The 23,561-nt window shown below is 46.4% G+C and overlaps 1 protein-coding gene across 3 annotated transcripts in view; it reads right to left on the reverse strand.

The window, feature by feature from the left end:
• The window catches only part of KLC2 (kinesin light chain 2), a 312,573-nt gene that overhangs the window by 184,663 nt on the left and 104,349 nt on the right, over nt 1-23,561 (reverse strand). For all 3 annotated transcript variants that reach the window (XM_078660752.1, XM_078660751.1, XM_078660753.1), the window contains exons 4-6: nt 17,133-17,208; nt 14,422-14,644; nt 14,054-14,141 (exon numbers count right to left, since the gene is read on the reverse strand). In XM_078660752.1, the coding sequence (XP_078516878.1) occupies nt 14,054-14,141; nt 14,422-14,644; nt 17,133-17,208 (387 nt within the window). The remainder of the gene's footprint in view (nt 1-14,053; nt 14,142-14,421; nt 14,645-17,132; nt 17,209-23,561) is intronic.

Genomic DNA, 23,561 nt, shown 5'->3' on the forward strand with positions numbered 1-23,561 from the left:
ACCAAGGGCATTGTGACCAGAGAGGTTTCCTTAGGGCTACAGCATGTATTATGCCACCTTAAGAGAACCCTCACACTTCAGCCTGCGTGTTTTGGTGCAACTAAAAGTGAAGAGTTGACCTAGCACACAGAGTATTTAGTGGCAGCCCAGATTCTTGATCCTCAGATTCCTGGCAACCTAAAGAAGGAGGACCGAAGAGCCGTACCAGCAGTGAAGAGTCCAGACAACAACTGACTTGGTCCCAGCCATACCGGCCTGTCTGCAGTGCTCTAAGAAACCTGCAGCAAAAAGCAACTCGTCCTGCAAGCCCAACGATCTCCCAAACCTTGGGAGGACTGCCTGCCTTCACTAAAGACCAAGAACTCCAGAGGACAGCTGCCTAGTCCACAAAGAAACCAACAAGAACAGCTTCAGTGCCCTGCTGAAAAGCACAACCAGACCTCTGGACCTACCGCTGCACCCAACGCCTCCGACCCCAAGTCCACCCCAGAGTGACTTCCCTGGGCTCCACGATGATGCCTGCAGCCTCAACACATAGGGTCTGCCAACAGCAACCAGCTCTGGTAAGACTTCTCCGATGTCCAAAGACACCCCTGCACCCGCAGCCCACCAGCCTTGGAAAACTCAACCGACTGTGACCATAAGTTCCTCAGCACCCCAACTTACCTCCAGAGCCACCGGTTCCCTTCAACCAGCCTCCTGGTCCGAGCCTCCATTCTTTGTTAGAAATCTTCATTCTCCATTGATTTGCACTGGGTGTCCGACGCTGTGTTGGCACTCTGCACCCGACTGCCTCTGTGCCGCAGATGGTATGTGTTTGATGCTGCCTTGTGGCCCCCAGTGTTGTTCCTAATCCCAGGAGATTGAAACCCAAATCCGATTTCACTTACCTGCAACCTGCACCTCTTTGCGTGACCCCAGTTTCTACTGACTAACATTCGGCCACAGTGACGGAATTTGACTTCAGCATTCAACCACCCCAGTGCCGCTGGTGGTGCAGTCTCTACATTTATCTGACCCTTGGACGGCCTGCGTAGTGTTTGGAAGTGGGCAGGACACTGGCGCTCAAAACAGTAGTACAAGTCGTTGCAGAGCGGTATAATTTATACAGGTTATCAGGGTGCGGCCAGTGTGGAGGAATACCCTAAACTTCTTAATGAGCCAAAGATGAGACCCCTTGGCACTGGAACAACATACAGCAGGTACTGTGCACACGTGTGAGGATAAACAGTATTAATACTGAGAGATTTACAGAAAATCAAGATGACACCGGTTGTGTAATAAACGCTGTTGTATGTTCATGAAGAAAATGTCTACATAAACAACATGTTTATTACACAACCGGTGTCATCTTGATTTTCTGTAAATCTCTCAGTATTAATACTGTTTATCCTCACACGTGTGCACAGTACCCGCTATATTTATCTGACCCTTGCCCAGTGTTGACCCAAAGGCTGGAATTGTAAGTGGTGTACTTACCTGTAAAATTACAACCTTGTTTTCCTCCATAGGTTAACATTGAACTATTTAAGAAATGCAGTGTCTACTTTTTATGCTTAAAAATTGTGATATTGTAAAATGAATTTTACTGCAACTAAGTATCTTTGGTTCTAAGTAATAAACATACAAAAAGTAATATTTTTACAAACAATTAGTCTCGGATTTAGTCATTGAGTGTATGTAATCATTTCTTGACTGTACAACAAATGCTTAACACAGCCCTCTGATTAGCCTAACTGCTCGACCACCATATAGTATATATATTTTCCATACACTGAAAACACCAAATGTTAAAGGGACACTACAGTTAGGAGAAAATGTCACTAAAATGTACCAGTTCTAGTTATCTCCAGTAACTATAACTCGAGCCCGGTCAACCAGAACATTATGTGGGCAAAGCTGAAGAAGTTGAATGCTCCGGAACTTCTTTTTAAGGCAATCAGAATGCTATACACAAATGCATAGGTTTTTAATCAAGCTTACCAACGGAAGCACAGTCTCCAAAAACGACCAACAAACAGAGGTTTAAACATGGCTGTGTGCTGGCGTAAGTACTATTCAACCTATACACAGTGACCTTCTCTTTATGATCTGGCGAAACACATTGCCATCAAAACTTGGGGGAGAACATGTACCAGTGCCACAGTATATGGATGATATAGCGTTGCTGGCTGTAGCCTTCAAACAGCGTTAGAAGAACTACAATGTTACAACTCGACAAAACAATAGCAAGCGCTGTCAATGTTCGGGTGTATGGATTGACAAAAGTTTGTTCAAATACCAACAAAAGGCTATAAGCACCCCCACATGCATCTTGCAAATAAGCTACGATATATGAACAAAAATTTGAGAAGTACAAAAGAGTCCTCTGCATCCTAGAAATATTCCGAGCTAAATTGGCACCGGCTATTCTCCATCAGTCTCCGATTTTGGGCTTCAAATTGTGTAAAGAGCAAGAAGAGATATACTCGGGGCAATAAGAAAAGTATTTGGATTACTTAACAGAACCCCTGTGTATCAACTTGGCTTGGAATTTGGGTTGCTGGATTTAACAATAATTGCAGATTCTCATTTTATCAATTCCAGCGCAAGATCGAAAAATGCAGACTAAGGTTCATTAGAAATGTTTTTTTAATTACCTTATTAATATTCTAAAGTATTGGATACACACGACGGACTACAACCATTTAAGAAAAAAACATATAAGGATTCTCCCAGTTAAAAAAGGCTCAGTATTTGGAATCTTCAGACACAGCATTGTCACCACAACCATATCTTGGAATACCTATATGAAACAAGGAGTAGTTTCTGTCCTGTAACTCCAGTTCTGTAGTAGGGGTATCTCTGTTATAGTCATAATCTAGTGAATAGTCCCGCCCATGTGCGTGGACCCCGGAGCAATCAAAAATAATCTCTTACAGTGTCGAAAAATGCAGAACTGCCCAGACACTTAAGAGAGAATTTAAAGACAGATAATGCAGCCTAAAAAGGCTACACTGTCCAGTACTTCAACTAGAAATTCCACCACAAAAATCCACAAAACAGCAAAGCCTGTACAGATTTCCCTTGCTTTAACAGCAAAATCCCTCAGGAATGATAGAGAGAAGAACCTGGACAGACAAGCCCCATAGGCTGCCATTATGTGGCTCAGAACAGGATACTGTGCCTTTAAGAGAACTTTCCAGAACTTCACAGTATCCCAGAATGCCCTGCAGGTCCCAGTTACTTTCAGATCTTTTTGAAGGCGTAACACCCCAGACCTGTAGCATTCCGTACATGAATATCTCTCTCTCTCCACCGGGGAGGAGGGCGGGCGCTTATGACTATAACAGAGATACCCCTACTACAGAACTGGAGTTACAGGACAGAAACTACTCCTTCTGTAGTAGGGGATCTCTGTGTATAGTCATAATCTAGTGAATAGAATGGCAAGCCCATCCCCACACCAAAGCGGCGGTAGAGAACAAGAAATAACACCACTATTGTGCGAACAGATTTCGCAGCGAAGCCTGCCCAACCTGAGCGTCTGCCCTGGCATCCGAGTCCAGGCAGTAATGCTTAGCAAAGGTATGGACCGACTTCCAAGTGGCCGCCTTGCAGATTTCCGCAATTGGCACGTTACGAAGCAAAGCCGTCGTGGCGGCTTTGCCCCTGGTGGAATGAGCCTTAGGTTTTCCCCCTAAGGTCTTATTAGCTTGTTGGTAACACAATTGTATGCAGGACACAATCCACCTCGAGATGGACTGTTTAGAGGTAGCAAGACCCGTCCTGACTGATCCATAATTGATTAACAATTGGTCTGACCTACAAATATCTTTGGTTTTATCCAGATAAAATTTCAGCACCCTCCTAACATCCAGGGAATGCAAGGACCTTTCCGCTGGAGATGAAGGATTCTGAAAGAACGTAGGTAAAGTTATAGTCTGGTTGATATGAAAATCAGAAATAACCTTGGGAAGAAATTTAGGGTGAGTACGCATAACAACCTTAGCAGCATGAAATACAGTATAAGGTTCTTGGCAACACAACGCCTGAATTTCACTCACCCTGCGGGCCGATGTAATGGCCACGAGGAACGCCGCCTTCCAGGACAGGTGCTGCAACGAAGCCTTATGAATAGGTTCAAAAGGCTCCTTCATCAACCTGGACAGCACCACATTCAAGTCCCATGAAGGCGAAGGAAGCCTGACAGGAGGGAATACTTTCTTCAAGCCTTCCAGAAAATCTTTGATCACAGGGATCTGGAAGAAGGAAGTCTGTGAAGGGCATTTCCTGTAGGCAGTTAAAGCAGCCAGATGAACCTTAATGGAATGGACATTAAGGCCAGACTGCGCCAGATGTAGCAGATATGGAAGGATGACATCCTCCTTGCATGTCGTAGGGTCATAGTTCTTAGACTTGCACCAGATGCAAAACCTCTTCCACTTGTAAGCATAAGAAGTCCTAGTGGAAGGTCGCTTAGCCTCCTTAAGTATGTCCATACAATCCTCTGGGAGATTCAGATGGCCATATTGCACTATTTCAGGAGCCATGCCGCCAAACTCAAAGACGAGAGGTTGGGGTGCACCATTCGCCCCCCGAACTTCGTGAGAAGGTCCGGCCTGCACGGCAGCTTCATGTGAGGAAGGAGAGACCGGTGAAGCAAGTCCGTGAACCACCACTGTCTGGGCCATTCCGGGGCAATCAGAATCATCCTCGCCCTGGATTGGGACAGCTTGATGAGAACCGCCGGGATCAGGGGAATGGGTGGAAAAGTGTACATAAAGCTGTTCGACCAGTTGATCCATAACGCGTTCCCCAGCGTCCCTGGCTGGTAGTACCTGGAGGCGAAGTCTCGGCATTTGCTGTTTTCGGCGGTGGCGAACAGATCTACGTCTGGAGTTCCCCACCTTGCGAAGACTTCTCCTAGTACTTCGTCGTTTATGACCCATTCGTGGTTTTCCTGAATCAGTCTGCTCAGCTCGTCTGCCTGAACATTCTGCACACCTGGCAGATGAGTGGCCGTTATCGACAGTCCTCGGGCCAGAAGCCAGTGCTAGATCGCCTGCGCCTCCTGCGACAGAGTGCGGGACCTCGAGCCCCCCTGCTTGTTGAGGTAATACATCGTAGTCATATTGTCCATCTGTACAAGCAAAGAGTTGGTCCGGAAGGACATGTGAAAATCCTTCAGCGCTAAGTGAACAGCTCTGAGTTCCAGGAAATTGATGTGGTACGTGGACTCCGTCGGGGACCACGTCCCTTGAATCTGTAAGTCTCCGGAGTGCGCTCCCCATCCCTGGAGAGAAGCATCCGTCACGATAGTCTGTGTGGGAATGTCCTTGTGGAAGGGAACCCCTCTGAGGAGATTCTCCGCTGAACACCACCACTTCAGAGACTGAGGAGCATGCAGAGACAGTCGTATTTTGTCGTCCCAAGAACCTCTCCTCTGGTCCCACTGATCTTCTAAGCACTCCTGCAGCGGTCTCATGTACAGCCGCGCATGTGGCGTCAGGAAGATACAGGAGGCCATCGATCCCAGGAGAGAAGACACCGTCCTTACTGTCGTAGATGGAGTGGACATGGGAGCCTGAGCCTTCCGAAGGAGTGATAATCGTCGCTCCTCCGAAGGAGACACGCTTGCTGACAGCGTATCGACGGAGGCTCCCAAGTAGTGAATGTACTGGACCGGAGTCGGAACAGACTTGGACATGTTGATGTGCAACCCCAGCTTGTTCAACAGAACGCACGTCTTCTGGAAGTGTGCTTGAGCTTCCGAGAAGGAGGAGGCCTTGATCAACCAATCGTCCAGGTACGGGTAGACAAACACCTTGTTCTTCCTCAGGTGTGCCGCTACCACTGCCAGGCACTTCGAGAACGTCCTGGGCGCAGACTTCAGCCCGAACGGAAGTACCGTGTACTGATAGTGATTGGTGCCGACTTGAAATTGCAGGAACTTCCTGTGTTTGTGTGCAATGGGCACATGGAAGTATGCATCCTGTAGGTCTATGGCACATAGCCAGTCTCCCCGTTGCAGCTGAGGATAAATCTGATGCAACGACAGCATGCAAAACTTTTCTCTGCGAATCCACTTGTTTGCCTGTCGCAAGTCCAGAATGGGCCTGAACTCGTTCTTGTCTTTCTTGCGGACCAGAAAGAACCGAGAGTACAGACCTCTTCCCCTTTGAGACAGAGGTACATCTTCTATCGCCCTTTTCCTTAACAGGATATCGGCCTCCGCCTGGAGCTCGCGCAGCTGATACTGTGAGCTGACCGGAGGAATCGATGGAGGAGGGCTGATGAACCGAAGACTGTATCCATTGCAAACAATATTCACTACCCACTTGTCCTGAGTAATTTTTCTCCACTCTGCCAGAAAAAATTGAACGCTTCCCCCCACCGGAGCGGGTAACGGATGAAGGGGAAGTAACCGCTCAGGGGCAAACCCGGCCGGGCCTTTGGTCGCGGTAGAGGACTGCTGTCCACCTCTACCCCTCTGACGTTTTTGGAAGGGTCTTCGGAACTGCTGCTGTTGTTGCTGCTGCTGTTGACCAGAAGACTGTCCTCGTCCTTTGCCCTGCGAGCCGAACCGCCGTTGGAACTGGCGGTAAGGCTTTTTGCCCTTGGGTTTCTCTAGACCCACAGCCGTCAGGGTTTCAGCCTCGGCCTTCATCCGGGCCATTTAGTCGTCGGCATGTTTTCCAAAGAGTGTTTCACCGGAAAACGGCAGACTGGCCACCCGCTGTTGCGCCTCAGGCTTGAGTGACGTAAGCCTGAGCCAAGCATGGCGGCGCTGGTTGACCCCTTGACAGTAGCCATGGGCGGCCATGTCCGCAGCGGCACTGATGGCCTGGTTGGAAACCAGCATCCCTTCCGAGACATTTTCTAGGAAGTCCACCCTCCTGTCACGTGGCACAAGGTCCGCAAACTGTTCCAGGGAGTCCCATAGCGCACGGTTGTACCACCCTAGCAAAGCCGAATCGCTGGAGGCTTTCATGGTGGTGGAAGAAGTCCCACAGGCTTTCCTACCAGCCGAATCAATCCAGCGGCTCTCTTTATCCGGGGGCACTGTGGAGGACGGGGAGGTAGAATGCAGCTTCCTGGCCGCCGTCACTATCACCGAGTCGGGCACCGGGTCCACACGTAGGAAGGCCGGGTCCGAATCAGGCGCTCTGTACTTTTTCAGGAGTCTTGAGGGAGCAGCCTTCACCACCGCCGGCGTAAGGAACAGTGCTTCCGCCGGTTCGACCAGTCCTGGGACCAACGGCATAAGAGGGCGAGACAGGTGCTACTTGTGAAGCGTCTCGAATATCACGGACGTCGTAGGTGTAGGAGCAGTCACCGTGATACCCAACTTCGCAGCCCCCCTCAGGAGCACCTCCTGGAACGTGCCAATGTCGTCGACCGGGGACACCCTAGTCTCCAGAGAATCCGATAGGGTAGGCAAGTAGGAACGGGTCCTAGATGATGCTGTACGGGATCTGGACCTATGCCTCCTGTGGCGATGTCGAGACCTGGTGGAGGACCTGTGTCTGCTCCTTGATCTGTCTCTCCGCCTGGAGCGCGACCTTGACCTCCGAGGTCTGGGGCGTTCCGCCGGTTTCCCCGGGGCGGACGTCTTGGGCTTGGGCGGTTCCTTAGACTTAGGAGTCTTCTTGGGAGGAGTCGGAAGCCTGGGCAACGAGACAGACCTTGGCACCGGGGTCCTAGGTGCCGTTGGAAGTGGAGACAGAGGAGGCAACGGAGGAGGGGTTGGAGCCCTCGGAGGTAAACCTCCTGGCAACGGAGGAGGAGGTGGAACAGCCTTCTTCGGGGTATACACCTCCTTACTGGACTGAGGGGAGCCCCCCACAGTCCTAGGCCTGTCAGCACGACCCCTCGACGCCGAAGAACGGTGACCAGGCGTCGAACGCAGGTCCCTCGACGTCGAGCGCCCCTTCGGCGTCGACCTTCCTCTATGCTTCGGCGTCGAACGGCCTCCATGCCTCGATGTCGAGCCCGACCACCTTGACGACGATCCTTTATGTCTCGACGGCGATCTCTTGTGCCTCGACGGCGACCTCGACGGCGACCTCCTCGAACGCCTCGACGGCGACCTTGTCCACCTCGACCGCCTCGACGGCGACTTCTTCCTTGCCGGAGATTTCTTCTGCCTCGACGGCGACCTCTTCCGCTTCGACGGCGGTCTCGACGACGAGGATCCCCTCGACGACGACGATGTCCTGTCCGTCGACGGCGGTGTCGCCTCGAAGGCGAGCGCCGACGCCGGGCCCGTCGACGCCAATCACTCGACGTCGAAGACGACGGCGAAGAAATCGTCACTGGGTTCGACGGCGGCCGGTGTAAGTCCCTCGACGTCGACGGGCGACGTTTTCTCGACCCAGAGCCCTGGGGAGACCGGGAGCTGGCAGTGGACCTCCCTCTCGACGTCGTGGTCAGTGCTACTGACCCAGACGGAGAATGTGGGCGTTTGCTGGACTTCCTGCCCCTGGGGAGTGCCCCAGAGGCCTCAGCATGGGCAGATGAAGCCCCTCCAGACCCACCTTGCGCCTTCAGCCTTCTTTCCTCGAGTCCCTGAAGCCTGATCTTCTTTCTTTCCTTCAGGGTCCTGCCAGAGAAGCCCTGGCAAATCTCACACTCCTCAGGGACATGGGAAGAGGGAAGGCAGAGGATGCACACCTCATGGGAATCTGACTTTGCCTTCTTCCTGGAGCACTCCGGGCATTTGTCAAATAATGCAGGCTTATTTGACATCAAAAGAGTGCAAAACACCAAGAAGAAAAGCCTAAAAGTACTTAGAAAGTACCCAAATCGAATTTACAGTGAAAAAGCACCAATAAACCCTTGAAAAGGGACAGCTCAATGCTCCAGGGTCCTGCTTGCAGGAGCCGAAAAAAAGAACTGAAAGTAACTGGGACCTGCAGGGCATTCTGGGATACTGTGAAGTTCTGGAAAGTTCTCTTAAAGGCACAGTATCCTGTTCTGAGCCACATAATGGCAGCCTATGGGGCTTGTCTGTCCAGGTTCTTCTCTCTATCATTCCTGAGGGATTTTGCTGTTAAAGCAAGGGAAATCTGTACAGGCTTTGCTGTTTTGTGGATTTTTGTGGTGGAATTTCTAGTTGAAGTACTGGACAGTGTAGCCTTTTTAGGCTGCATTATCTGTCTTTAAATTCTCTCTTAAGTGTCTGTGCAGTTCTGCATTTTTCGACACTGTAAGAGATTATTTTTGATTGCTCCGGGGTCCACGCACATGGGCGGGACTATTCACTAGATTATGACTATACACAGAGATCCCCTACTACAGAATCACAGTAGCAACAAGCATTGTAAATGCAATAGGTCTGGCCTTCGATTAAGTTAAAGCCATTTGCTTTGCTAATATTATTGTATAGCAAAGCAAATGGCTTTAACTTAATAAAAGGCGAGACCTATAGCATGGAAATTTAAGACCACATTGCACATTACATTTTCGCAAAAGGTGATTTGAATGCGCTGCTTTCATAAAAGGGCAACTAACAATGGGCACTGCTTGGACTACGAATGGTTAGGTTTACCTTTCAAAAATAAATTGTTGATAAAACAGTGTACAATGAGAGCCAGTGAATGCATGCAATTCTGTAGCATTTACCACAGAACTATGGATTTATCACATTTGCGGCATAATTTGCCACGTAAAAAATGTGTTTGTAACTCAAATGTATAAAATGATACCACTCGAATATAGGGCCTATAATTTGTCTTTTTGTTTTAACATAATTTAGATAAGCTTGCTGCATAACTTAGAAACCTTGCACCATGATCCTAGTGGCCCGGACAGTGGTAAAGCTCTGTGACAGGTTTGGGGCTATCATTAGGATGATAAAACCCGTCTTCACAGGAAATCATGAAAAATGTCCCTGGTTTCTGTGAAACATGTGTTTGTGCGATAATATACCAAAATAGTTAATATAGTGCAATAAAAATACCAACACGTAATTTAGTCAACAGTAACACATGTTTAATAATATGTATTTTTATATTATGTGGTTTTGAGGTCCCATGATATACCTTCCCTAGTGATCCTAAATCTATTTTCTAGTCATACTGCTCGAGGGGTTCACTCAATACTCATTTTCAGGACATCCCTCCCTTCCATCTCACTCTCTTCCCCCAACTCAGCCGTCCTCTCTTTTTCTTCATTCCTCTGACCCCCTCTCTCACACACACACACACATTTCCCCATTCCATCTTCCTCCTCTCTCTCTCCTACCCCTCCCCTCCCACATTACTGCACAGGCTTGACTTTTAAGCACCCCCCCCCCCCGCTGTGACCTAAAAAGAGACGGGCATGAAGTCCTCCAGCTATATATTTAGGGTGGGAGATCAATCATGAACCCCAAAACGGCAAGGAGGGAAAAAGCACAAACAGGTGTTTCTCAAAACAGATCCCTAGAAAAGCGTTAAGAATATATCATAAAATGATAGGTCAGGCAGTAAAGATGAAAGGGTGGAACGTAGCACCAAATAACACTGGTAACGTAGCACCAAATAACACTGGTAACGACTCAAATCACATTTAGCCGAGGTTTCACTTCTTTTATTGACCTCAGACGGATGAAGGGCTGAGTAAACTCAACCCTCTGACCTGCGGGTGCAGACATGTTTCTACAGTAAGTTTGCTATCCAGCAGATGTGTTTTGATCTATGCTGCAGTAGGACCGCTGGAGATATGCGGCAAGAGAGGACGAGATTATGAGGTTATAAAAGGCAAATTCTGCAGCAAGAAAAGTTCTTTCAGAGGCATCAGCCTGGCGGGGAGATGTTTCACCAAGAGCTACAGCCTGACATGGCCTTTCATTGGCCATCCTGGCGTGGCGTGGCGCTGCCTGCCCCAGCCCCACGAGCCTTTCAGGGGCCTCAGCCTGACCTGGCCTTGCCTGCCCTAGCCCTTTCAGGGCAGCAGCCCAAAGTGGCACTGAATTCTCAGAGCTACATACATATCCTTTCGGAGCCACCTGCCTGGCATGGGACTGGCAGACCACTGTGCGTAGCTCGAAACCTTTGGGAGGTCCCGGCCTAACATTAGACTGACTCCAACCCAGCTCTCCCGACCTTTCAGAGACAACGGATCTGCACAAGCTTTACCAGCCCTTCGCCAGCCTGATACGAGACTGACTGTACCCCAGCACCAAACCCCTTTCAGAGGCACCAGCCTGAAAGGGCGCGGAAACTTCTTTAGCCCTTATATCTCCCGGAAGTACTGGCCTGCCATTTTGCAGCTTTCTCCCACCACTGCAGGTCGTTCGGGTACACTGGCCTGCAGAAGTGTCACATCTGTTTTATCACCCACGTCAGTAGGGCTCGTTTTATACTTTTCAGCAGTGTGAACGGCTGAGTCTGCCACCTGCAGGCGTGGTGCCAGCACCAGACGTCAACCAGGAAATGCTTCATTATCCGATTCCTACACTGTACTTCAGAATTATCGGGAGGAGGAATGCTGGATGCGGAGGCAATGTGCCACTCTGGCAGCCAGGCCAGAGTGCTAATTCGATTGGCCTCAGAAGGATGAATGGCTGAATCCAGCAAGACACAGGACTGCTGGTGTCCCAGCTATGCCTAGGTCTCGGATGTCATGTGCCCCAGTTAGTTATAAGCAGGGCCACTAAAAATATGGGATTGTGCGGCTGTGGCGTTTAGCCCAGTGAAGACACGGACAATGTCCTCTTCTTTTCAGTGCTGGCAGCTGCTCCCCCTCCTCTTCCTATTATTCCCTCTCTTTCTGTCTTGCTTCTCACTTACTGAAAACCGTGACTTGAAGAAACGGTTCACAACCTCTCTTTCCTTCTTTCATTTAGTTGCTTCCCTGTGAAATGGATCCAAAAAAGAACAAGCTGTCTCCGTGGAGCAGACAGGGGACGGAAAGTGAAAGCGCGCAATGGGAGCCAGAGAGGAGACGCCATGCTGGCACGCCGGTGGGAACGTGTGAAGCAGAGGAGACGCCATGAGTGTGCACATCGGATGTCCGTGCGAGCACATGGTTTGTCTCCCTTTCTAGCAAAAGCCACAACAATAGAGTCTCGCCAAGCGAAGCAGCGCATGCGCTGCACTTGCTAGGAGAGACCAAAAAACGGGTAAGCATGAGAATCATGTTGTCACCAATAAAAACCCTTCAACTCTGGATGTTTGTTTAGGGCTGTAAACTACAGAAGGGCCGCAGTTATTAGATCATGTGATCTGTATTTGTTCTGCCTTGCCAAGAACGAGATATTTGTGTAGGTCCTTCAACAGACTGGGAATCATATTGATCAAGGCAGCATTGAACGAGGGCTTGGTTGGCATAGACCTCCAGCTTATAGGTCGCTTCTCAAAATTCATGGAGGAAGCTGTACAGATACTAGAGAAAGCCATTGTGCTTCTCCATGCTCCTGTGAGTGGTTCGGGGAGAGGGGTGGGGGGAAACACATGCCCTCCTCCCCTTTAGTTCATGTTAGGCCCCAGGAGATGGTGGCCAGTTTCTACACAGGCTAATGGTTCAGTCGATAACAGTCATTGGTTCTTTTGCCCTGTGAATGTCAGCATTGTTTTGTCATGTGTACTCCACCTTAAAACCAGTAGGCTTCACTTTCAAGGCTGGTGATTTTGCTTTTGTTGTACATTTTCTCCTATCAGAGTCACCTTTCATTTCTTTGCTTCTCCTCTATTTATTTTTAGGTTTACAAGGATACTATGGCTCCCAATGCAGTGCTAACAGATTGCTTGATAACATCTCATTTCATTTGCAGAGTGCCGCATCCCACGTGGTAACCAGGAGTTCAGTATGGATTGCTGTTCATAGTTCATCATTGTTTTACCATTCTAAGAAGGTCAGCAGATTGGTTCTAAATGCGGTGACATTGCTGGACCTTTAATAAAATAACAGATAAGTTACTATACCTCGGTAAGACAGAAATCTGCTGCTATTTTTAGTTTTCTTATTGAAAGCATTTGCCGGACGTGTTTAGCCAGCATCAGGTTTTATTTTGTCTACTTTTATTCTTTTAATTTATTCTGCATTTGTTTTTGAGCCTGTGTGTGTTTTATTGAATTTGTATCAGCGGGTGAAATGAAGAAGGAGTCAGTGGAAAGATGTATGGATGCATGAGTGCAAATACGAGGGACAGAGTACATGCATGATGACACATTGAATGCCTAAACCAATCAATGACAAAAGTCACTTTCATTAATATGCGAGACCTATTGACATCGCAAATATTTGTTTCACTCATTGTATAGTAGTTTTAAGAACGTTTTCATTTTTGATTTTAAGAAAGTTATTATTTTAGAAGAATTCAAATTTCAGGAAAAGCTTCAAAGTCTGATTTGGTTTGAAAGTTGTACAATAGTATTGGATATGCTGGATTCCCCAACTTTTTAAAATAAATAAATATGGATTAAGAGGTCAAGGGACCCACAAACGGTGGGGAATTATTTTAATGCTTATGACTTACAATGAAGATCATACAGTGAAGCAAATGAAGTATGCAATATGGGCCTTAAAGTGGAAATCGTCAAACTGCATTTAATAAAGGGGAAAACTACAATAAAGAATACCAGACGGGAGACACACACCAGAAGTGGAGTGGCAATGAAAAAAAAACATGCAAACAATTACATAGAGAGAACATGAAGAAGTGTGTAAGCAGTAAGAGTAAGAAGTGATTTAAGTCAGAGAAACAGTGAAAATAGGAAATCCCACTCGTATTAACACTTTGTTGCTAGGATGTTGAAGGTACGAGATACTACTGAGAATAGCAGGAGTGCAATAAGAGAAGTCGATCTGTGAAAGGAGGGAGCCAAGAGAAGATATAGAACAAAAATTAATGGCAGCATGTGACAGAAGGTATAGAGAATCAAAGGACAGCCCCCTTACTGCTCTATGACAAAAGGCAAACACAGTCTTTATGCACACACACACCTACACACACACATTCTTCCTATGCAAAAGACAAAATGCGGGTCGCAGGAAAGAGTTATCCAATATTCACCACACCTCCCATCACTGTTCTCCAACAAATCTGCTGTGCCGTATGCCCAGACACATTCACTCTTGGCCTTACCGCTGGATGGTCTTTGCCCAGGGTCTTTTCTCTGATGGCCAATGCGTCATTCAGTAAGTGGGCCGCCTCTTTGTATTTGTTTTGGTCCCTTGCAAGAAAGGAAAAGATAAAGGTCATCTTCAAATAACTTTTTTATTGCAGGTGTCCCAATCTGCCAATTGAAGAAGCGCACAATGATGTGCTATTAGGAGCACCAAATTATCACAAAAAGTCATTACATTTCTAAGTCCGACACCTCAATGTGTCTATCACTTAAGTCATTAAAAAAAATTCTCACTGATCAACAGACCAAAGACTCAAACAAAAATCCCTAAATATGTGAAGCGTTTACTTCGCTCTTCTAATATAGAAGAGATATATAAACTGACCTGTACACCAGGGCCAGGATATTTAACATGGTGGCCACATCTGGGTGGTCATGTCCAGACGTCTTCTCCAAGTCCTCTAATGCTTGCTTGCACAGAGGCACAGCCACCTCATATCGGCCCTGTGAGGCATATTGGATCACTAGATTGTGCAATGTGCGGAGACGGGCGGGTATCTCATAGCCGCCATGCTGAGCTGCTACCTCGCCCGAAGTGCGTCCAGGTGCTGTAAGAAAAAGTGCTCCATGAAAAGGCCTTTTAAACGTTCCCTCAGAAAGACCCAAAATGAAACCTTTTTAGAACACAAAAACACACACTATATGAAGACATTAACCATTAACCCTTTGCATGCTGATGATGGCCCCATCGGTCATGCACTACGGCGCTTGTGTGCTGATGACGGCTGGGGGCCGTCATAAACCCGCCCACTCGCGATTTTGCCGCACAGGCCCAGAATCGCGGCTGCATGCAAGGGGTTAAAGAAGAAAGGTCATGAAGCAAACAAGATGCTATATTATTTACATGGATGGGTGAAAAAGACTGTTCCTTATATTTATTTTAGTTCTTCCATTTATTATTATTATTAGGGAGTTTTGTAAAGCGCCTGGTTTACGCCCAAGGCGTGTCCCCGCGCTGTGGTGGGTAGGGTGACCGTGTAGCAGCCCAACAGTAGTTAGCGTTTGAAGAGATGAGTCTTAAGTTTTCGCCTAAACAGGGTTTCCGAAAACTCCATGCGAAGTTCCATCGGCAGGTCATTCCACCGCTTAGCGGCCAGGTATCTGAATGATCTACCCCCCATGCGTGTTTTCCTTATTTTGGGGATTTTCAGAAGACCTGTGCAAGACGAGCGCAAGCTCCTGGTGGGCTCATACCAGGTGACCAGACTTTGTAATGGGGCAGGGGCTTTTCCTCTCAGAATGCGGTGGCATGTAGCCAAAGCCCTGAATTCCACCCTACTCCTGACCGGAAGCCAGTGCAACTCCTGGAGCGCTGCCCTGGAGGGAGATCTTCTAGGAAGCCTCAAAACAAGGCGAGCGGTAGCATTCTGCAACACCTGGAGGCGGTTTAAAACCTTTTCCGTTGCCCCCAGATACAGCAGATTGCTATAGTCCATGCGAGATGTGACTAACGCATGCACCAGCGTCCGGCGAGCAGCAATGGGTAGGAAATCCAAGATCTTCCTCATGGTTTTTAGAATGCCGAAGCATGTCCCCACCACTCGACTAACCTGGGAGTCAAAAGTAAGATCCTCATCTAGCCATACACCCAGGTTCTTTGCTTCATGACATGGAGCAGGTACCTCTCCCAGGCAGGGTGGCCACCATGCCGACGACCAGACAGGTGGACCCCCCCCACCACGAGCACCTCGGTCTTGCTGCCATTAAGTTTTAGGCAGTTGGCGGACATCCAGGCTGCCAGTTCTTGCATGCAGACTCTGAACTTGTCCGCCATTAGACCAGGTGCGCGTGAGAGGGATACCACCAGCTGAGTGTCGTCAGCATAGGACACAAGACGTAGTCCGTGGCCTTCAACAATGGTCGCCAGCGGAGAGACATAAAGATTGAACAGGGTAGGGCTCAGGGACGAGCCCTGCGGCACGCCCTGGCCCAACCCGAACTCCCTAGAGTAGCACTCTCCCTGGCGAACTTGGAAACACCTGCCTGTCAAGAATGACCGGATCCATCCAAGCGCAGCTCCTACCACCCCTCCATCATTCAGACACTGTAGCAAGGTGGAGTGAGCTACAGTGTCGAATGCTGCGCTTAGGTCCAAGAGGATCAGGGCCATGGTTTGGCCCTCATCCACTCCCTGTCGCAGAGCTTCTACTGCCATGAGCAATGCTGACTCCGTCGAATGGCGGGGACGGAAGCCAAATTGAGAGTCATGGAGTAGAAATTTATGAAAGTTGCGGTTGGCTCTTAAATGAATTTTGCATTATAATCAAGACACAGATAACTGAAATTGGACACTAGTGTGCTCACCCTAATAAATTACCTCTGCATGGAGGTGCAACTTTTAAAGGGAGCTTTATGACAACAGTGAATCTTACAGTGGACACACAAACATTCTTTGATAACTGGGCTTTCAAAATGTTGTCTGGTTTACAAATGATGTTATCTGAACTCAATACCACGGGTATAGTGACCATTGTTGTAGATGTTGGAAGCCCCTCATTAAGCAGAATGACTTGATCATTAGGAGCAGAAGGAGCTCCATGATTAACCTGGTGGGGGTAGGGGGCAAACCTGCTGAAATTTACTTCTGGCAATGTGGAGTAAAAGCCAATAAATTCAGAAAACTCCGATTGTGTAATAATTCTCTATTTTCGAAAAGAAACTAGAGAATATGCGGTGTATATAGCATTTCAGAGTATAGTTATATGCAATAAATACACCAGCCTTTAGAAGCTGAACATATAAATAGTGAATCCAGATCTTAAGAGAAGTTCTCAACAAAGTAGAAGTTCTCAAGAGCAAAAGCAATTTACGGACAGAAGCCTCGTAAAACTAGAGTGTACATTTAATTCTTAACTGGAACACTTAAAGCATTGCTGTTCTGCGAGAAAGGTCCTCTTTAGTCACAAAGAAAGGCAATTTCCAGATGTGCACAACTGTCTGATGGATCACTCTGTCCCACAGCACTATCTCCAGTGCACACATGATAGCTCGCAATCACTACCAAAGCAAACACAAAATGAGGATGATGAAACTCACCTTGTGCCTGCTCTTCATCGTTGGGAAAAAGGTCATCAAGAGTGTCCTTGGCAGCCTCACTAGCACTCTTTTCATCCTTTGGCAAGAAAAAAGATGGAGGACAATGGGTCAAACTCATGCTTCACTCCCCAACCCCCCACCTCACCTACTGCATCTCCAATCAAGAATTCACCTTCACACTTAGCCAACCATTGCAAATGGACACAATAACGGTTAGAGGACGTAGCAGAAGTGGTCATGAACAGCAGTGACCAGCACAATACAACCTACATGATAAGATGTGAGGCTCTACAAGGAATTCTCTGAAACCAAACTTTAAGATATTCAGATGTCTCCAGAGTATGATTCTAAAGACATGTGGTTGGAAAAAAGGTCATCAAAAAGCATCGGAAAAGGTAGTCAACAACACAGGTTGTCCTACAAGGTGGAAATGGAAACTATCTAGTGTCTGTGCTATGTACTTCACTGGAAAATGGGCACAGGAGACGAGGCAGGTGTTTCTTGTAGCTGTACAACTTTAACCTATCCACCCAACAACAACTTATAGTATGATATTCAGAGTGGAAAACTGAGAGCAACCTAATCAGTCAACCTTGGATGGAGTTACCATCGCTGTTCCTTTAAAATACATATCCTGTAGTTGAAACTCTTGAAGTCTCCAAGTGCACACAAGCTCCCTTTGCAAGGCAAGGGGCACTGACCTGACCCATGGCAGAACAATAAATGCAGGGGATTTCAAATTAAGCAATAGATTCCCTAGCATATACCCTTTCGAGCACCCAACTGCATCAGTGTTATCTCCCAAATGTGGCAAACGCACTCAGGGCAATATGAGGATGATTTGCCATTCAAGTATTGACTGGTAGTAAAAATATATAGAATACATTTTCACTGACTGACCTGCTGACTTCAGGGGTAAATCACAGTTTTGTTTGAAAATGTTAGAAAATCACTTACTACTTTCACGTATAAAACAGTTAAACTGATGTTAAGAAACAAGCATTGGCAAAACAGACAGGTCTCGCCTTTGCCAATGATTTTTGCCAACGCTGTACATCATTGAAAACAAATAACCACAATGCTTTTTGCCAAAGCTTTCCAACAAAGGCAAAAAAGAAAAAATGCATCATGATGAGATGCACGCACTGTGCACATATGTTATGACACTACCGGCCGCTGCAACATTCAGTAGCTGCATAATGAAACATGCGTGCACCAACTGAATGAGTCCAGCAGCATTTTGTTCATTTTTTTATTGACCTATTAAAGATGGCTGGTGCCATTTGCAGTGATAAATATAAAAAAATACATTTGCAATCATGATAAAAAACATTTCAGAAAGTGTAGTAATCCAGAAACAAATTAAGTATTTGGGCCCTCCAAGAAATGTAAAATAAAATGCAAAAAAATGAAAAGGACTGCAAGTGGGTAGGCATGTAATGGAGAAACAGGTGGGAAAAGAAAGGAGTAGGTTGCAAGCGGGGGAAAAGCAACACGAGGGAGATAGCAAGATAGAGCACAGGCACACAAGAGAAAGAGCAGCGCATGAGGGAGAGAGCAACATGGAGCATGGGGGAATATTTGGCGGGAGGAGAAGATCAAAGTGACACAGAGTGCTTAATGAAAAAGAAAAATGTAGTTCCCAAAATAGATATGGAATGGTGGATCCTGCCGGGCACAGAAATTATGCAACTTTCTGGCTTAGCACCTGAAATAGACTGACAGGAGTGGGTCGGTGGATATCGAGATTAGTTTGGACTAAATAAGAGCTGGAAGATTTACAGGTCTTTGAGGATAAAGAAATTGTGAAGCTATAGGTTTAAGGGGGTGATTCAATGCAAAGGTTCAAGAGGTTTATTGTGTTCAAGACTTGAGGGATAGGATTGGGTTTGTGAAGCAAGGATCCATAGACTGTAATGTGTTTTGAAAAGTATAACCTACCACATTAAATGACCAATTTTCACATATCCAAAGTGTGTGTGCGGTTTCTTGTGCAGTCTAGCCCAAAGCCTCAACTAAGGGGACCAGTTCACCAACAGAATCTCTTCTCCTTCCCCCGGTGTGAAAACTTTGTTGAATGCCCTGTGTATGTGGCAAATCCCTACATGGGCGACAGCAAATCTGTTGTGCGCCGCAAATATTTGTAGTTTGTTCAGTATGTGCACAAGAAGCGCTTTCCATAATCTAGTTTTTCTTTTAATTTCTGATGCACACGTGGTGTAGCCTTAGCTTGCTTCCGGAATCGATCTACATATACTAGTTTTCACTTCCATTTTGAAAAATATTTTATTTTTCATTGCATCTATCTTATTTCTATTCTGTCAAATATTTAGGTTTAGTTTTGGCTGTGCGTATTCTAGATTAATGTCCATCTTTTCTCAAACTTTAATGCATTGCCACTCTGCATCTCATGTAGTCAGAGCTGGTCAAATTGGTCCCACTGAAAGCTTCCCTTCTTCAGACTGCAGGCAGGGTTTCAGAATTCAGCACTTCCGTGAAGAAAGATGTTCTAGTTCATTAATTTTTCAAAGAGAGTAGCCAGACCTAAATGTGGCAGCATAGCTGCATTGTACCTCCACACAGGTACAATGAGCTAGAAGGAAGGTGAAAGAGCATATCGGTAAAGTGAAAATCTCTACTAGGTATTGGAGTATGCTGTAATATAAAAAATACAGTGTCAACAGTTACTTTCTGGGTGATCTGACCTGGAATTTCACTACCACTATTTCAACAAAAACGTTTTTTTGACTTCTTGATACCCAATCTATATTATGGTATTTCTGCTACTGCTAACATATAGCCACTGTTCCCAAATGCAATACAAACTCTCACTTGTTCTTTTTTTAAAGGACATATGCTTTGCTGCCAGGCCTACTGTAATAGCAGCTGTAAAAATTAATTTCAGTTGCTGCCAGAGAATCAGATTTCTGGGATCCTACCATGATCCGTAAACCTGCATTGGGCGAAGGGAAAAAAGAGCTCCCTCTTCCAACCAGATGCTCAATGTAAAAATCCTAGGGGAATTCGAAGATCTAGATACACTAAGGGTCCACATATTAATGGTCCAAATATCTCAAAAATAAACCCTTCAAATCCACCCAGCACTTTTTTGTAGGGCAAACATCTGAAAATATACGCAACGGATTTACACAAAATTAAGAAAGGCACCACAATGATTGAAGTTCTAGCTATATGCCAAGTTTGATATACTTTTATCCGTGTTTTTGCTGTATGGGGAGCATAATGTCCTATGGGCGTCCCAGACCAGCTCCAGGAATTTGTTCCCTGAATAGCAAATTTTGCAGCAAACCAATAATAATAATAATAACAATTGTGTGCCAGAACCCCACATTTGTGGGATTTTTGCAGTAGGCAGAAAATGTGCCTGTCACAAAAATACTGTTTAGTCTGTGGCCTGTCCCTCATAGAGACTCAGCCAAATCACAATCTGTAACCTGGCAGTGTCCCAGTAGAAAAGTTAATTATTATTTTGGGTGAATAAGGATAAAGGACAAAGAATAAGGCCACCACCAGCTAGATGTCACACAAATGTAATAAACCTGTGCACATCCCCATGTAATGTGACACAAAGCAATAAGGCTTAAATGAAAGGCTGGAGCTACAGCAGGCTGGTCCCGCTATGGCTCTGGAGCTTATGAGGCCTTAGCATGAAAAAAGTAAGTTCCAAAACAGGAAGGGACTCTTTTTTTTTTCCCTGAGACGCTGAAGCCTTTCAGGGGGGCAAATCGAAGATTCTATCTTAAGTCATAGAACTGCTGGTCGAGTACTTTTCAGGTTAGGTCCCCTGGGTGCTGAAGTAAACGTTTCCATACTTTTTTCAGGTGCCCAAGCAACCACTGGGGTGCATTTCTAAGCCCGAAAAAAACTTGGTTGGGGAGGTTCTACTGAAGATGCATGGGTTGCCAGGCAGAGGCCACATGCAAAGACCAGTTTAAGTTCCGGTTGTCACTGGTCACTGGGGAATTTTAGGGAAATCCTTACAACTTTTTGTACCCCTGTAGCCACACAGGAGGCCAGCCAACTGACCTATTAAGTCAACGTATTTGCCCTCGGTACAAGGGGGGGGATCATGTCCAGTTCTTCAGAGCTCCTCCACAGGTTACAGATAGCAGATCCTGTCCTCTTCTGTTCTTTTGCAGACCAAAAGTGTTCTGAAGAGGGTTCCTTGGGATTTATGTATGTCACCAGCTGGTGGGTAAGGGAGACTCCTTTGCACTCCCTAACCAATGGGTTAAAAGCCCCCAGGAGCAACCCCACCAGATTTTTCAGTAGGTCCTGTTGGCCTTACTGCAAACAGGCCCAAAGCGCCATGAGCATTTTCATGACTGCAAATGTTTTCTGCCACATTAAACTTGGCTCAGAGAGTTGCGAGTGTGAAGGGGAGTGCACTACGGTAATTACAAGTGTCATCCCACATCTAACACTAAACTCCAGTTTGAAGCAAGCTCTGTACTCAAAACAAACTAGGAGACAGACGTCTGGTAGGACAAAGGTTGCTAAAGCCCCTATCCAGGGGATACACAAGGATTGTCCTGGCATCCTGATCTCTCCCTTTCCAGAGTAACAAAGTGTTACATGTGGCTCAAACAGTCCCGTCGGGAAGGATTTGACACTGTGGTGTCTAAAGGATGGGCCCAGCTTCCACCAAGCATATTCTGATTAGCTCAGAGAAGTCATCTCTGCACATTCAAGTCTACCTATTGTGTAGCTACTGATAGAAATTTCACACCTAATTTAAGTATTTCACACCTTAGTTAAACCGACTATTAGGCGGGGCAATAACTGGACAGCTAATGTAAACTAGTCCTCGGCAGCTTCAGCCTGGGATAAGGTAACTTTCTAATAGTAACATTTCCCAGATTTTTTTATGTGCAGCAAGGTGCGTTTAGGCAGACCCTCCAGGATTTCGCGGTTTGACGCGAAAACGGCACTTTTGTAAAAATGCAGCGATTTTTACAAAAGTGCCCCGAAATCGGCACTTTTGTAAAAATGCCTCCATTTTTACAAAAGTGCCCGCAAAATCACTTCTGTGAGGTGTCGGCAGCATCTGATCTACTGCTTTATGATCCTTTTTGAAAACAAAATGAAGCAGTCTCCTCTGTTCTTTTGAAATTGCTCCTCTCATTGCTTGCACCTCTGTATGTATCCTTCTGCGATCTATGCCGAATAGTTGTGTCACCTTCACTCATGCAGAATCTTGTTGGTGAATGTGCTCACAGTTTGATTTCTTGATCTGCTGTAGTGAATGCCATGATGCTTTTTTCCTCAATCTGTTGCTGCTGCATCCTGTCTGATGTCTGACGCCAGTTAACCGGACATAGAACTACAATGCATAGAAAACGAGTGCCGGACACTTTCTTTGAATATTACTCTTGTTTCACGTATATGGACGTCTTTTAGTCGTCCCTTTATTTCTTGCTGCACGAAGTGCTATTTTTTAAAATGTATGTGTTCAGTCTTCAAATTTTTATTTTCAAGGAAAAATGTATAGTAAGATTTTACAATCCGTCTCATGTCTGAATAAATTCCAAGTTTACTAAGTCCACTGTGTGGAAGATGTGCCTTTCATCGCCAGGCAAACGAAGAGTAAACAGAGAAGCCCTTGTACTGTAGATGGTTTCCGGGGAGGACGGATTCATACATGTAGCGAGACAAACCATTTACGTTCAGACCTCATACAAGTGGTCGCAGAACGTTTCTGCTCCACTTTGACGCTTTGGAAGTTTTTTTTGTCTCAGCAGTAGGTCCGACTCCTTTACTCTAATCTTTGCAATCTACCCCTCCATGTATGAAGATTTAGGGGCTGCAGATAACTGCGTCTGATCTGCTAATTGAAGTGGTGGATATCGTCACCGCCACGTGCCCTTCCACGAGCTCCACCTATGCAGGGTGATGGGACAAGTTTGTGGCTTGGTGTGGTTGCTGGAAGGCTGACCCTTTGTAAGCCAAGCGTTCATATGTTCTTTCGTTGTTTTGTCTTTGTCCCACTATAATCTTGCAGTGGGCACTTTCAGGAGTTATTTGTCAGCCCTTTTGTCCTTCATGCGTGTGCCAGACATCCAATTCTTTTTTAATCCACCTTTTGTGATGAAGTTCATAAATGTTTGACACACGTTTCCTCTTAAAATTTTGTGATACTACAGTGGGATCTTAATTTGGTCTTCATGTGTGTTGTGCGTACCTTAAACTGATGCAGAGCTGCTTGCTGCATCTCTGACTTTGAAGAGGTACAGGAGCATTGCTGGTGAAAGCTTTCTAGATCCAATCTGGTCCCTGGGAGGAAATCACACGTGAGCATTCTACGGTTAGATGGAGTATCCACCAGAAAAAGTGTTAGCGTGGGAACGTTACTTGTTCATCTGGACTCTTGCTTCTCAGACTGCAGAAGGAGCAGCTCGTGCCAGTTTA

This window comes from Lissotriton helveticus, chromosome 9, assembly GCF_964261635.1.
Source record: "Lissotriton helveticus chromosome 9, aLisHel1.1, whole genome shotgun sequence".
NCBI classification, from domain to species: domain Eukaryota; kingdom Metazoa; phylum Chordata; class Amphibia; order Caudata; family Salamandridae; genus Lissotriton; species Lissotriton helveticus.